Source organism: Hypanus sabinus, chromosome 16, assembly GCF_030144855.1.
Source record: "Hypanus sabinus isolate sHypSab1 chromosome 16, sHypSab1.hap1, whole genome shotgun sequence".
Lineage (NCBI taxonomy): Eukaryota > Metazoa > Chordata > Chondrichthyes > Myliobatiformes > Dasyatidae > Hypanus > Hypanus sabinus.
This window is the reverse complement of record NC_082721.1, coordinates 2,753,243-2,767,532: the sequence shown is the minus strand read 5'-3', so window position 1 is coordinate 2,767,532 and position 14,290 is coordinate 2,753,243. Positions and strand designations below refer to the sequence as shown.

At 43.1% G+C, this 14,290-nt stretch overlaps 1 protein-coding gene across 1 annotated transcript in view; it reads left to right on the top strand.

Moving 5' to 3' along the window:
* Nucleotides 1–455: 455 nt before the first annotated feature.
* Nucleotides 456–14,290, top strand: part of mau2 (MAU2 sister chromatid cohesion factor) — a 72,479-nt gene continuing 58,644 nt past the window's right edge. Inside the window, exons 1-3 of the mRNA XM_059990987.1 lie at nucleotides 456–792; nucleotides 10,925–10,942; nucleotides 12,281–12,346. Coding sequence (XP_059846970.1) covers nucleotides 469–792; nucleotides 10,925–10,942; nucleotides 12,281–12,346 — 408 coding nt within the window. The 5' untranslated portion in view covers nucleotides 456–468. The remainder of the gene's footprint in view (nucleotides 793–10,924; nucleotides 10,943–12,280; nucleotides 12,347–14,290) is intronic.

Genomic DNA, 14,290 nt, shown 5'->3' with positions numbered 1-14,290 from the left:
TGTAGAGTCCTTTAAAGTGAGTCCATAGTTGTGGTACCAGTTCAGTGTCGGTGTTATGTAATTCGGCAATTAATTTCGTACTCTACTTTTTCCACTCTTCTTATCAACGTGTGACAGAGTCACAGCAAAGTACAGCACAGAAACGGTCTATTCGGCCCATCAAGTCCATACCGAACCATTTAAACTGCCTACTCCCAATACCCTTACCGTCCACCTACCTATCCAAACATTGAAATCGAGCTCACATGCATCACTTGCGCTGGCAGCTTATTCCACACTCTCACTTCTCTCTGAGTGAGGTGTAAATCTCATTTTCAGTATCTGATAACTATTTAATTTCTGTAATATCTTTGCCCCTCGGTCTACACCTGTCCGTCTGCCCAATTTATAGGTATTCCCATGACGTCACCGGGCACCCCAAGTCCCGCCCCCACGACGCCAGCTCTCGGGCCGCTGCCACCTCTCGCGATGTTTGTCGCGGATGCGGGTAAAATGGCGGCGGTTGGCGCTAGCGGCCCTCACCAGCAGCCACCGCAAGCACAGCCTCAGCCCCAGGCTCCGCAGCAGCCGCCTCAATATACGGACGCCTGGTATTTGGCCTTGCTGGGCTTCGCTGAGAACTTCCGCACGGCCAGCCCACCCAAGATCAAATTGTGCGTGCATTGCCTGCAGGCCATCTTCCAGTTCAAGCCGTCGCAGCGCATCGAGGCCCGCACCCACCTGCAGCTCGGCAGCGTCTTGTATCACCACACTAAGAACACGGAACAGGCCCGCTCGCACCTCGAGAAGGCGGTGAGCAGTGGGGAGGGTGGCGCAGAACGGTGTATGTAGCAAGGATTAGTGCAGAGATCCGCCCTCTGCCCCCTGATCCTCAATCCCTAATTCTCCTGATCCTCTATCCCCGACTCCTCTGCCTCCTGATCCTCTATCCCCGACTCCTCTGCCTCCTGATCCTCTATCCCCGACTCCTCTGCCTCCTGATCCTCTATCCCCGACTCCTCTGCTTCCTGATCCTCTATCCCCGACTCCTCTGCTTCCTGATCCTCTATCCCCGACTCCTCTGCTTCCTGATCCTCTATCCCCGACTCCTCTGCTTCCTGATCCTCTATCCCCGACTCCTCTGCTTCCTGATCCTCTATCCCCGACTCCTCTGCTTCCTGATCCTCTATCCCCGACTCCTCTGCTTCCTGATCCTCTATCCCCGACTCCTCTGCCCCATCCTCACCCCTGCTCCCCTGCCCAACTTCCACTCTTTAGTTCCTTTCTGTCCTCTACCCACTCCTAGACGATCTCCACAGCCAATACCTGTACCCTTTTCCAACCCTACTCGCAGTCTGCCGGCACTCTGCCCTACTCTCACAGTCCTGGTAGTTTTCACATTTTCACTTAGCCCCAAAACCGTCATTAGGAGTACTTTTACAACAGTTGTCTCGGATGCAGGGCAGTACACTTACTGAATGGCGTTTTATTTTTTCGCTGACTCCATTCAATCTGCAGTGTATTTAAGAAGAGTTCCACTTGCAGCAGCTCTTGTCTTGTGTTGATAGTGCATAACAGCCAAAGATTTACTCTCCGTACCCTTCGGAATGTAGTTTCGCAGTTGTCAATTTGCAATAGTGACCGATATGCACAACCAGGTTGAATTTGTCAGTGATTGAGTTCACATTGATCAGGATTTTAGGATAATTTTTATGTCAACAATATCAAAAGAAAATTTATAATTGAAGGAGACCCGAAATGTTATCTTAATACATTGTCACTTAGAGAGGTAACATAGAAAACCTACAGCACAATACAGGCCCTTCGGCCCACAGTGCTGTGCCGAACATGTACTTACTTTAGAAATTACCCAGGATTACCCATAGCCCTCTATTTTTCTCTCCATGCTCCTATCTTAGGGTCTCTTAAAAGACCCTATTGTATCGTCCTCCACATCTGTTGCCAGCAGCCCATTCCACGCACTCACCACTCTCTACATTAAAAACTTACCCCTGACAACCCTTCTGTACCTACTTCCAAGAACCTTAAAACTGTGCCCTGTCATGTTAGCCATTTCAGCTCTGGGGAAAAAGCTTCTGATTCTCCACACGATCAGTGCCTCTCATCATCTTAAACACCTCTATCAGGTCACCTCTCAGGAGAAAAGGCTGAGTTCACTCAACCTATTCTCATAAGGTATGCTCCCCAATCCAGGCAACATCCTTGTAAATCTCCCCTGCACCCCTTCTATGGTTTCCATGTCCTTCCTGTATGAGGTGACTAGAACTGAGCACAGTACTCCCAAGTAGGGTCTGACCAGGGTCCTATAAAGCTGTATTATTACCTCGCGGCTCTTGATCTCAATCCCACGGTTGTTGAAGGCCAATGCACCGTATGCCGCCTTAACCACGAAGTCAACCTGTGCAGCAGCTTTGAATGTCCTATGGACTCAGACCCCAAGATCCTTCTGATCTGCTATACTGCCAAGAGTCTTACCATTAATACTATATTCTGCCATCATATTTGACCTACCGAAATGAACCACCTCAAACTTATCTGGGTTAAACTCCATCTGCCACTTCTCGACCCAATGTTGCATCCTATCACTGTCCTGCTGTAACCTCTGACAGCACTCCACACTATCCACAACACCCCCAACCTTTGTGTCATCAGCAAATTTACAAACCCATCCCTCCACTTCCTCATCCAGGTCACTTATAAAAATCTCGAAGAGAAGGGGTCCCAGAACAGATCCCTGAGCTACGCCACTGGTCCCTAATCTCCTTGCAGAATATGACCCATTTACAATCACTCTTTGCCTTCCGTGGGCAAGCCAATTCTGGATCCACAAAGCAAGGTCCCCTTGGATCCCATGCCTCCTTACTTTCTCAAAAAGCCTTGCATGGGGTACCTTATTAAATGCCTTGCTGAAATCCATGTACACTACATCTACTGCTCGACCTTCATCAATGTGGTTAGTCACATCGACAAAATACACAATCAGGCTCATGAGGCACAACCTGCCTTTGACAAAGCCATGCTGACTATTCCTAATCATATTGTGCATCTCCAAATATTCATAAATCCTTCCTCTCAGGAGCTTCTCCATCAACTTATCAACCACTGAAGTAAGACTTACTGTAGAGTTATTGACCCCTTCCTGTTCCTAACCTCCACCCACAGAGACTCCGTAGACAATCCCTCCATGACTTCCTCCTTTTCTGTAGCAATGACACTATCTCTGCTCAGCAGTGCCACGCCCCTATCTCTTTTGCCTCCCTCCCTGTCCTTTGTAAAATATCTAAAGCTTGGCATTCTAAGTAACCATTCCTGCCCCTGAGCCACCCAAGTCTCTGTAATGGCCACAGCATCATAGTTCCAAGTACTGATCCACGCTCTAAGCCCATCTGCTTTGTTTATGATACTCCTTGCATTAAAGTGGACACATCTCAAACCATCAGTCTAATCATATCCCTTCTCTATCACCTGCCTATCCTCCCTCTCACACTGTCTACAAGCTTTCTCAATTGGTGAGCCAACTGCCCCTTCCTCCATCTCTTCAGTTCCCACACCCCAGCAATTCTAGTTTAAACTCTCACCAATAGCCTTAGCAAACCTCCCTGCCAGGATATTGGTCCCCTTTGGATTCAAGTGCAACCCCTCCTTTTTGTACTGGTCACTCCTGCCCCAAAAGGGGTCCCAATGATCCAGATATCTGAATCTCTGCCCCCTGCTCCAATCCCTCAGCCACGCATTAATCCTCCACCTCATTCTATTCCTATACTCACTGTCGTGTGGCATAGGCAATAATCCTGAGATTACTACCTTTGAGGTCCTGCATCTCAACTTCCTTCCTTACTCCACATAGTCTTTTTTCAGGACCTCCTCCTTTTTCCTACCTATGTCGTTGGTACCAATATATACCACGACCTCTGGCTGTTCTCTTTCCCACTTCAAGACCTTGGCACCTGGAGGCAAACATCCATCTGTGTTTCTTTCCAGTGTCCACAGAATCACCTGTCTGACCCCCCCCCCCCCCCACTGTAGAATCCCCTATCACTGCTGCCATCCTCTTCCTTTCCCTACCCTTCTGAGCCACAGTGCCAGAAGTGTGGCCTTTGTTGCTTCCCCCCATGTAGGTCCCTCACCTCCCTAAACAGTACTCAAGTAGGAGTACTTATTGTTAAGAGGAACAGCCCCCAGGGGTACTCTCTAGTATCTGACTCTTGCCCTTCCCTCTCCTGACTGTTACCCATTTATTTGTCTCCTGAGGCCCCAGTCTGACTTCTTGCCTATAGCTCTTCTCTATCACCTCTTCACTTTCCCTGACCAGATGAAGGTCTGGAGCTGCAGCTTGATGCACCTGATATGGCCATCCGGAAGGCTGGGAGTCTATCGGACTTCCCACATCTGACATTCAGTACAGAACACCAACCTCAGACATACTTCCTATTCCTTTTCTTCACAAGTAACTTACCTCGCCTTGACTCATTATCGCTGAAGCCCCGTTGAGCCTCCTACTCTGACTTCCCTTGATTCTGTTCCCCACTCTATAAAGCTGTCTTCTTTTTAAACTCTTCCCGCCGGTCTAACTCGCTGACATCTATGCGCTTGCGCAGTCATTCCTCAAACAAACATGTAGTAGATTAACAAGTTCTGTTTAAGAGCTAACATCCCTGTCACATTTACTGTTGAGTGGGGATGAAGTGAGATGTGTGGATCAAAGCAAATTTGTTATCAAAATACATAACACCACCATATACAACCCTGGCCTTTGTAGAGTTCTGGAAAAGAAACAAGCCGGTGGTATAACCAAGGCATCATTTAGATGAGAAATATGATGTAAATGTTAGTTTAGAAAAATGTGGGAAAAGTTACGAGTGCCACTTTTTGAGTTATGATTATGGTGTTTGGAGAGAGGTGATTTGGCATCTTTAAGTGGGCAAAAAAAGCATTGCTAGCAGTAAAATGAATGCATGTATTTTGTCTTGTGATTCCTCCCTGTCATCCACTACCAGTGGATGGGGAGCAATGCCCTCCTTTCCCAGTCCTCAGCAAAATCTGCTGACGTGTTTGAGAGTGGAGGAGGGAGATGAGTGGTACACTCCTCTTTCCAGTTAATAAAATTGCTTTTTGGTTCCGTTTTTAATCAAATGACTGCTATCATGTCTACTTTCCTGTGAATGATCTTTTTGTTTGATGTACTTGGAAGCTAAATTCTTGTGATTTAAAAAAAATCGTGTATATGATCACACAATGGCTTCAAACAATTGTTATACATCTGTTATAGTTGGTTAAAGATCAATTAAGCACAATTGCATTTATAAAGCCTGTATTTCAGTCAAAAATAAGGGTTTGAACCATTCATGCTACATCTTCTGTGACTGTACACATTCATTGTTTACTGGCATTGACCCTGTGCCACAGGGGTTGCCAATGTTTTTTTATGCCATGAGCCCCTATTATTAACTGAGGGTTCTGCGGACCCCAGGCTTGGGAGCTCCTGCTCTAGCACTTGTGGTTTTTGAGTTTCAAGAGTCCTCTTGTCTTGTCAGCTGCTTGCAATTGAGAGACTTGTGTGATTCTGGGGTCACTGATCTTGACCAATATCTTATTTCTTACTTGTCCTTAGTACCATGTCAGTGTCCTTGTGCTGTGGATACCGGAATAGTGCCTGGAAGTGATGTACTGAATCTCACACTCTTCATGCAATAACTTGCCTGTTATCTACATCTTCACATAATTGATTATGCATCTTAATTTCTTTCTTTTCTCTGTTCATTCTCAAATTTCTGGTTTCCTGAGCACAGTGACACTGCTTGATATGGTTCTTTGGGTAACAGTAGCACAGTTTACAACATGTAGCCATTTATTGCTTGTGAGATGGGACAGTAAATGTTGAGCATTTTATGCTTTCATAGGATGCGGACCTCACTGTCAGTTGCAATATTTGTATCCTAACCTAATTGCCTGTGAACTGGGAAGGCATTAAAGACTGAGCTATATTTATGGGTTTGAAGTTGGATAGCCATCAGACTGAGTAGTGAATTATTCCACATTCTGTTTTCTCTTGTTCTACAAAGCACTGTAGAAATGATCTGTATTGAAAGCATACTAAACAAATTTTTTTACCTCACCTCAATACACGTGACAATAATAAATCAATTTACCAAGAGAAGTGTTTGATAACAATCAGTAGCATCACTGTGACCATTACTGAAATTGCCCTCTCTTTATCTGTTCTGGCTTCATTAAATTCCTCAGGGCTGTGAGGAGATTAAAACTTGTATCTCTAGGGCACTGGTGAAAGTTTCTGAACTCCACAGTACAACTTGAACACTAGCATATCTCATAAAAGATGTGTTTGGGTCACAAGACCTTAAAACATAGGAGCAGAATTAGGCCATTCAGTACATAGAGCATGCTCTGCCATTTCATAATGGCTGATCCATTATACCTCTTAACCCCCTTCTATGTTCTATTCTGATTAATATAGAACCTATCAACCTCCGCTTTAAATACACTCAACTTGCTCTTCACAGCCATCTGTGGCAATGAACTACAGAGATTCATTATCCTCTGACTAAAGAAATTCCTCCATCTCTATTCTAAATGGATGTCTCTCTATTCTGAGGTTGTACCCACTGGTCCCAAGACTCCCCCGCTATTGGAAACATCCTCTTCACATCTACTCTGTCTAGGCCTTTCAGTATTCGATAGGTTTCAGTGAGATCCTCCCTGCACCCCCCCCCCCCCCCCCTCCAATTGAGGTCTAAACTTGCTTTGTCAAGCTCAGAGTTTCAGATCACAGATAACATTCTTAACCCATCGGACAGAATTTGTACACAGATGCAGAGGGGAATTTGCAAGTATTCAGGGTGTTATCATCATTAACTAAGGCCACAAGAACAAGGAGCTGTTTACAATAGCAGTTAGACCACAGCTTGATTACTTCCTAGGTCACCATTTTGCAAAGAAGATGCAATTTAAAATAGAAAACATGTAGAGAAGATGCATCGAAATGAGGCTGGGCCTGGAAAACTGTACAATGAGGAAAGATGGGATATGATGGCATTTATTTTGGAACAGGAGGTTTGAGTAAACTTGTTGAGATATTCATTATTACATTGGGTATGTCTATGATGAAGGACCAATTTCCCTTGGAAGGATCGGAAAGCAGGGCATCTCTTTAAAGTAATTGATGGGAGGATTAGAGCATTAGTGAACGTTTTTGTACTCCACATCAGAGGATAATAGTGGTCTGAAATTCAGTGCATGGAAGGGTAATGGAGGTAACAGTTGAAGCACCAACTGGTGTGATTTTTATAGAGTTCTTTCTTGGTCAAATTGACACAGCCAAGGGCCCAAGTACTCTAATTGCTACACAACCATTAAAGATGCCTACCAAATGACTCTTCTCTCCCTTTCCCCCCCCCCCCCCCCCCACCAAACACTTAGCAATTCAGATCACCAGACAGTGCTGGTCTGAGGAAATTCTACATGACTGCTGAGTTAGTAGATTAGTTCATTTTCAAAGACTACGCAGCCAGCTTGGATTAGAATGTCACCCCATCACAGACTTTATCAGTAAGGGTCTCAAGGACTGTGACAAATGCGGTGTTCCCAAACTGAAAGTCCCGAATAACCAGGAGATCCACTCCCTAGTCCAGAAATGCAGCATTCAAATCAGGTGACCCTGGTCTTTAGAAGAAATTGAAATATAACCTCTAAAACTACCAGGGATGCTAAGACAAAATATTGGTCCAAAATTGGGGCCCTGAAATGCTGTCAGTTGTACAAGGTTTACATGCTACATTAGGCTACAATACGAAGTTGGGTAGCATTGCTGACAAGTGCTTCCTTTCCCAATAAGCTTAATGCATTCTATGCACGTTTTGAACAGAAGGGGGTTGGTATGCCACTGCCCACTGTGACAGACTTCAATGCATTTAACCCCATAGTATTATGGAAAGTGAACCTTTGGAAAACATTTGACCCTGAGGTGTCCTTAGATCCTGCACAGATCAGATGGTAAAGATATTTGCAAACATTTTTATCCTCTCTCTGTTTCAGTCTGCTGTTTGTACCTTCTTTAAGAAGACCACTATCATATCAGTACCTAAGAATGTCAAGATAACGTGCCTTATGACTACTGCCCTGTGACTCTTGTCATCCACCATCATGAGATGCTTTGAGTGGCTGGTCATGACACAGTTCAACTCCAGCCTCCCTGACAACCTCACTGCAGTTCATCTGCTGAACCAGGTCAATGGCAGATGCCATCTTCCTGGCCCTACACTGCTCTCTCTGGACAGCATAGATACCTACCTTAGCCTCTTGTTTATTGAGTTCAATACTGTAATTCAAACCAAACATTGCAAACTCCTAGACCAGAGATTCAATATCTGCCATTGTAACTGGATCCTTGGTTTCCTGACCTACAGACCACGGTCAGTAAGGATAGGCAGCAATATGTTTGCCACAATTATCTACAAGTCTGCATCTTCCCCCCCTTCCCTGTGCACTCATGACTGTGCAGTAAAATTCTGCTCCAGCTCTATCTGCAAGTTTGCAGATGATACCGAAGGTAGTGGGCTATGTCTTATAATGATGACCCAGAGTATAGAAAAAAAATAGAGAGTTTGGTGACATGGTGCTACGATGGCTATCTTCACCTCAATGTCAACAAAACAAGAGTTTCCTATCGTCTTTGGGGCTGGGAGGAGTGTGTGGTGCACATGCTCATGTGTAGAGGTTGAGGGCTTCCCTAGTCCAACCATGTTGACACCACTGCCAAGTGTGCTTACCAGTGTCTACTTCAGGAGGTTGAAGGAATTTGGCATATCCCCTTTAACCCCGCAATTTTTATCAAAGCACCAGACAGGATAGCTCTACAATGGGTAATCAAAACTGTATCACTGTCAACAGCCTATCCGGTGTCAAGGACATACTGTCTTTACAGAAAGATGCCAAAAAAAGGGCCAGTAACATCATGAAGGATCTCACCCACCCACCTTGTTTATGGACTGTTTGTCCCACTCCCAATGGGGAAGAGGCTACGTAGCATCGACACCAGGACCACAAGACTCAAAAACAGCTATTTTCATCAAGCAATAAGGCTGATCAACACCTCCACCCCTCCATGCCCCCCACCACTACTTTAACATTTTGTGTCATACACCTTATGTACAGGCACTCCTGTGCCTAGAGTCACCATGGGCATGCAATCTATGTATATAAGCGATCTTTGTGTCTACCAATCTGGAATTTCAAAGAATGATCACAATTCCACAAGTTGTGTGCAAACTCCCACCTAGTGCATTTGTGTCCCTGAGGTAAGAGGTCCTGCCCTCTCTCCTTGGGCTGTCCTATTTGTATCTCCAAACCTTATGATGTGGATGATGCTTAAATGGCTCAGAAAGTCGCTCAGTCCAGGGGATGGGCTTTGCCAGTGGAACCCAAATCCTGGAAGAACTAATAGTTTGCTCTAACTGATAATGTGCACATCACACAGTTGTAGATAATAATAACCTTATTTATAGAGCCCTTTCATACAGACTATATAGTTCTAAGTGCTTTACAATGGGATAAAAGCACAAATATGAAAATAAAAGACAAAGCTGTTAGTGAAAAGCAATGTTAAATCGATACGTTTTATGCTGGCATTTAAGTGTCAACTGAATCTGTGAAGATTTAGATACTGAATTCCATATTTTAGGAGTGTAGTTCAGAAAAGCTGACCTGCCAGTGATCTTTTTAAGGAGAATGAGGGATAATAATGAAATGTACCTTCATGGTAAACTCTCCTGCCGAAGCATCTTGTGTGTATTGTTTGGATTTCCAGAATTTGCAGATTTTCTCATTGGGAAAGTAGTGAGATTGACTTTTCCTTTCCCTGTTGCACCTGGCAGAAAATAACATAGAAACGTAAAAAAACCTGCCGCACAACACAGGTCCTTCGGCCCACAAAGCTGTGCCAAACACATCCTTACCTGTGAAGTTACCTAAGGTTACCCACAGTCCTCTGTTTTTCTGAGCTTCACATACCTGTCCAGGAGTCTCTTAAAAAACCCTATCATATCCGCGTCCACCACCATCGCCGGCAGCCCATTCCATGCGCTGACCACTCTCTGAGTAAAAAAAACAAAACACTTACCCCTGATATCTGCTCTGTACCTACTTCCAAGCACCTTAAAACTATGCCGTCTCGTGCTAGCCATAACTAAAACCTTTTTGTTATTTTCCAAAGATTAAATGGATATAAAGAAATGCTGCTGCATAGATTCTCTTCTTCAGTGAGTTTGATGTTAAACTCTTAAAAGCAAGCTGTAAATTTAACTGACTGCAACCACTGTTCCCTCTAAGCTACATTAGTCTGCAGTAACTGAAATTTTCCTGTGCACATATCCTTTGACGTGCAGTTGGAATTTTCTTTTATAACTTGCTAATATAATTTTGAAACTATGCTAATATGATTGTTAAGTACCTTGTAATTATTTGTTAATGAATATAATTGATAAATTTTCTAAATATTACAATCTCTGAAATATTTTAGTGCACCAACATATTTATATTTTCAGTATTTCAAGTTACAACCTGTTACAAATTTTAACAATAAACGCAATGATAGGTTGTTATAAACCATCGGCCTGCTGAACGCCTACATTGTCTAGTTAAAACATTTTACTTCTGCCAATGTGCCTGTCAGTTGTTTAGAATGCCTGACATTGTTTACTTGTGTTGTAAGTTGTGGTTTCTGTTTGTTTCACGTGCATATTACAAAAAACCTTTAAAGTGCCTTGCAGTTTTCAGGCCTTGTAAAAATTTTTGTTTAAAATTACTGCTCTGAGAAGTTGTTAGTTGGCTTAGCTGTTTCAAAAAAAATTAGAGTGAACGTTGATTGCAACATAACCAGTGTGACTAATTTTGTTTTCCTCTTTTTCAGTGGTTAATATCCCAGCAAGTATCCTTTTTACTCAAGCCAAAAGGCACACGTTTGAAGAGCTGGTAGATAATTGCAGAAGCTGAAGTGTTGCTATCCTTTTTAAATCTTGCTATTCAACGTAGATATTTCCTGCTAATCTTGAATTAGCTTGATCTGAATATAACAAGCTAGCACATTGTAACATCTCTGCTGATAGCTGCTTGGATCCTACAGAAGTACTTATGGATTCAGAGCCAGACCACAGAACATTTACAAACGTTGTTGAATAAGAATGGCAAAGTAAATTATTAAATAGGCATTTGAGTCCACGGCCTTAGGGTAGGTAGAAAAATCTCTCACTATGGGCGCCACTATAACAGCAGATAGTAGAAACCCTGAGGGTATTCTGGAATTTGGAGTTCAATTCTATCGTCGTCTATAAGGTATTTGAATGTTCTCCCCAAAAACTGCGTGGCTTTCCTCCGGGTGCTCTGGTTTCCTCCAAAGATGTACTGGTTAGTAGGTTAATTGGTCATCGTAAGTTATCCTGTGATTAGGCAAGTGTTAAATAGGTGGGCTGCTGGTTGGTGCAGCTCATAATTTATTTTCTTTCCCTTTTTTCTTTTTCCCTCCCCCTTCACTCTTCTAGTCCTCATTCTGGCCCCTACCTCTTCTCTTCTACCTATCAAAGCCCTCTGGTGCCCCTCTTCCTTCCTTTCTCCCAAGATCCACTCACCTCTTCTGTCAAGATTCCTACTTCTCTAGCCCTTTACTTTTTACCTTACCCCCTTCCACCTTTGTCTTCTGAGATCTTCTTCCCCAACCATCTTCCTTTCCAGTCTTGATGAAAGGTCTTGGCCTGAAATGTCGACTGTTTATTCTTCTCCATATAAACTACCTGACCTGTTGTGTTCTTCCAGCATTTTCTTTGTGTACGCATGTGTATGTTCATTCCACTGGATTTCTAGCCTCTGTAGAATCTCTTGTGTTTACAATGCACTTCTGTTTTTAATTCCTTCTTTGTCCTGCCGCCTCCTGAAGTTTCCTGCCTGGTTCTGCATTTTCTCAAGCAGTGTGTTTTTGTTGATTCTCAAGTTTCTTTTTACTCAACTTTTACTGGACCCATTGCATGGGAAAGCTGGAACGTGCTGCTTTCTCTATTTGCTGAAGTATTGTTCAAGCTCATTTAGTTGTACCTAATGGTTACTTCTGTCTTATTGCTTTCTGCCGTATGGAAATCATTCAATTGCCATGATTCTAAGTAATATTGTGGAAATTTATACATTAGTTCTTCAACATTATGCCCTCTGAGCCAATTCTTTTTGGAGTGGAGAAAGGGAAATGTGGACTTATACATCCTTAATGCAAATTTGTTAGATTTCACAGTTTGAAGATATCAAATTTGAAGCAGCCAGCCTTCTCTCAGAGTTATATTGCCACCAGGTAAGAAAAAGAGACTTTCCAGATTTTTAAAATTAAAATTCATTACAAGAAGAGTGGATTTATTGAAATTATAGGACCACAGATGCTGTAAATCTGAAATAAAACACAATACTCAAAACACTCAGCAGGTCAGGCAGCATCTCTGGAAAGAGAAACAGTTAATGATTAAAATAGACTTATTCAGAACTAGAAAAGATAAAAAGATAATTATTGTAAGTTGTAGGTGGATGTAGGAATGGATAGAACAAAGGGAACGTTGGCACCAGGCTGAGACTAGATTAAATGAGATATGTTGGAGGCACCGCGTAGCCTAGTGGTTAGTTCGAGTGCAGACTTCAATTCTAGCGCTTTCATTGAGGAGTTTGTAAGCCATGAGCCACATGTGTTTTCTCCAGGTTCTCTAGTTGCCTCCCACAGTCCAAAGATGTATTAGTTGGTAGATTAATTGGTCATTAAAATTGTCCCATGATTAAGCTAGTGTTAAATAAGAGTCTGCTGGGTGATATGACACATTGGGCCGGAAGGGCCTGTTGCAAACTATATGAATAAGTAAATAAATATTTCATTATGTGTCCCTAATAACAGAATTGTAGCATGTGCCTAGTGTATGAGGCTGTTGAAACAGTGAAGGTAGGTCAGCCAAAATCACAAATGGATGACTTGCATAGAAATGGCCAGCTCTGGTACAGACAGAGGAAGCAAGTTAACTGAAGTTAGGGAGTTGCAGTATTCATTTGTAACAGTGGGGGAGGCCACAGGGGGAGATCAGAGTGCAATGAAGATTTAAAATGGCAGATAGAGGAAGCTCAGGATCACTCCTGCAGACTAAGGTCTGCATATGATTTTTCCATTGTAGAAGAGGCCACACTGAATGTAGTACACTAGATTGAAAGGAGTGCAAGAGAATTGCTGCTTCACTCAGAAAGACACTTTGGATCCCTGGATGGTGGGAAGAGAAGGGATGAAAGAACAGATGAAGGGTCATGACCAGAAACAGTTAATATGAAGAAGCTTTGTGGGGGTGGGGGCGGGGGAAGAGAGTTGTTGGATGCCATCTTTTTAAGAGCAGGATTAGGCCATTCAGCCCATTGAGTCTTTCCATACAGTATGATTAAAGGAACATGGAGTTGGCAGAAGGAGAGCAAGTGGTACTCAGTTATGTTACCAAAGAGCAAACTAACAATAAGAGATACTGATTAAACATGGAATTCTCTTCTGTGGACTCTTTCTACTAACTAATACAATCTTTACAATAGTAATTGTGTTGAAATTTGAGCTTCGTCACACAAGGAATACAGTCACTGGTTTAGAGGAATATTCATAAAAACAATAGCAATAATTCTACATTGAATGCCAACTAGTCTCGGACTGGAAAAGAGCAGATTTTGGATGAGTGGGTGCTCAGGTCATTAAAGACAATGTTTCATGCTGCTGGGAACTGTTATAAAACCATACAGGAATTGTGTAGAACTTGAAGTTCGAAATTAAAAATAAAACCTCTGCCATTCTGCTGCATGCATCATCAGGCTTCGCCTTCTGAGAAGGACACTGGTTTTCAAGAGGATATTGCAAAGACTCAAGGATGTTTTCTCGTTTAAGGAAGTATAAATGTGAATTAAAGAAAACTCTTGCTTCATCTGAATGGCACCAATTCCAGGCAATAGCAATAGAGTTGATATGTTTACAGTTTTGCTGAGATGGGCAGAGATAAATATGTAAATGATTCAGAAATTCTTTAAGAACAGAAGGATAGCGATTAGAACAAAGATATTTACTCGGGAGATGGTAAGAGTCTACAGAACCAAAGCAAAACGGCAGCGAGGTCATGCAGAGTGCAGATTACAGAGGAGCAGGTGTTTGCTGGTTAGAGGCAAATGAGGTGTATACATTTCTAGGGCCTAACAAGGTCTTCTCTTGGACCCTGTAGGAGGCGACTACAGAAAT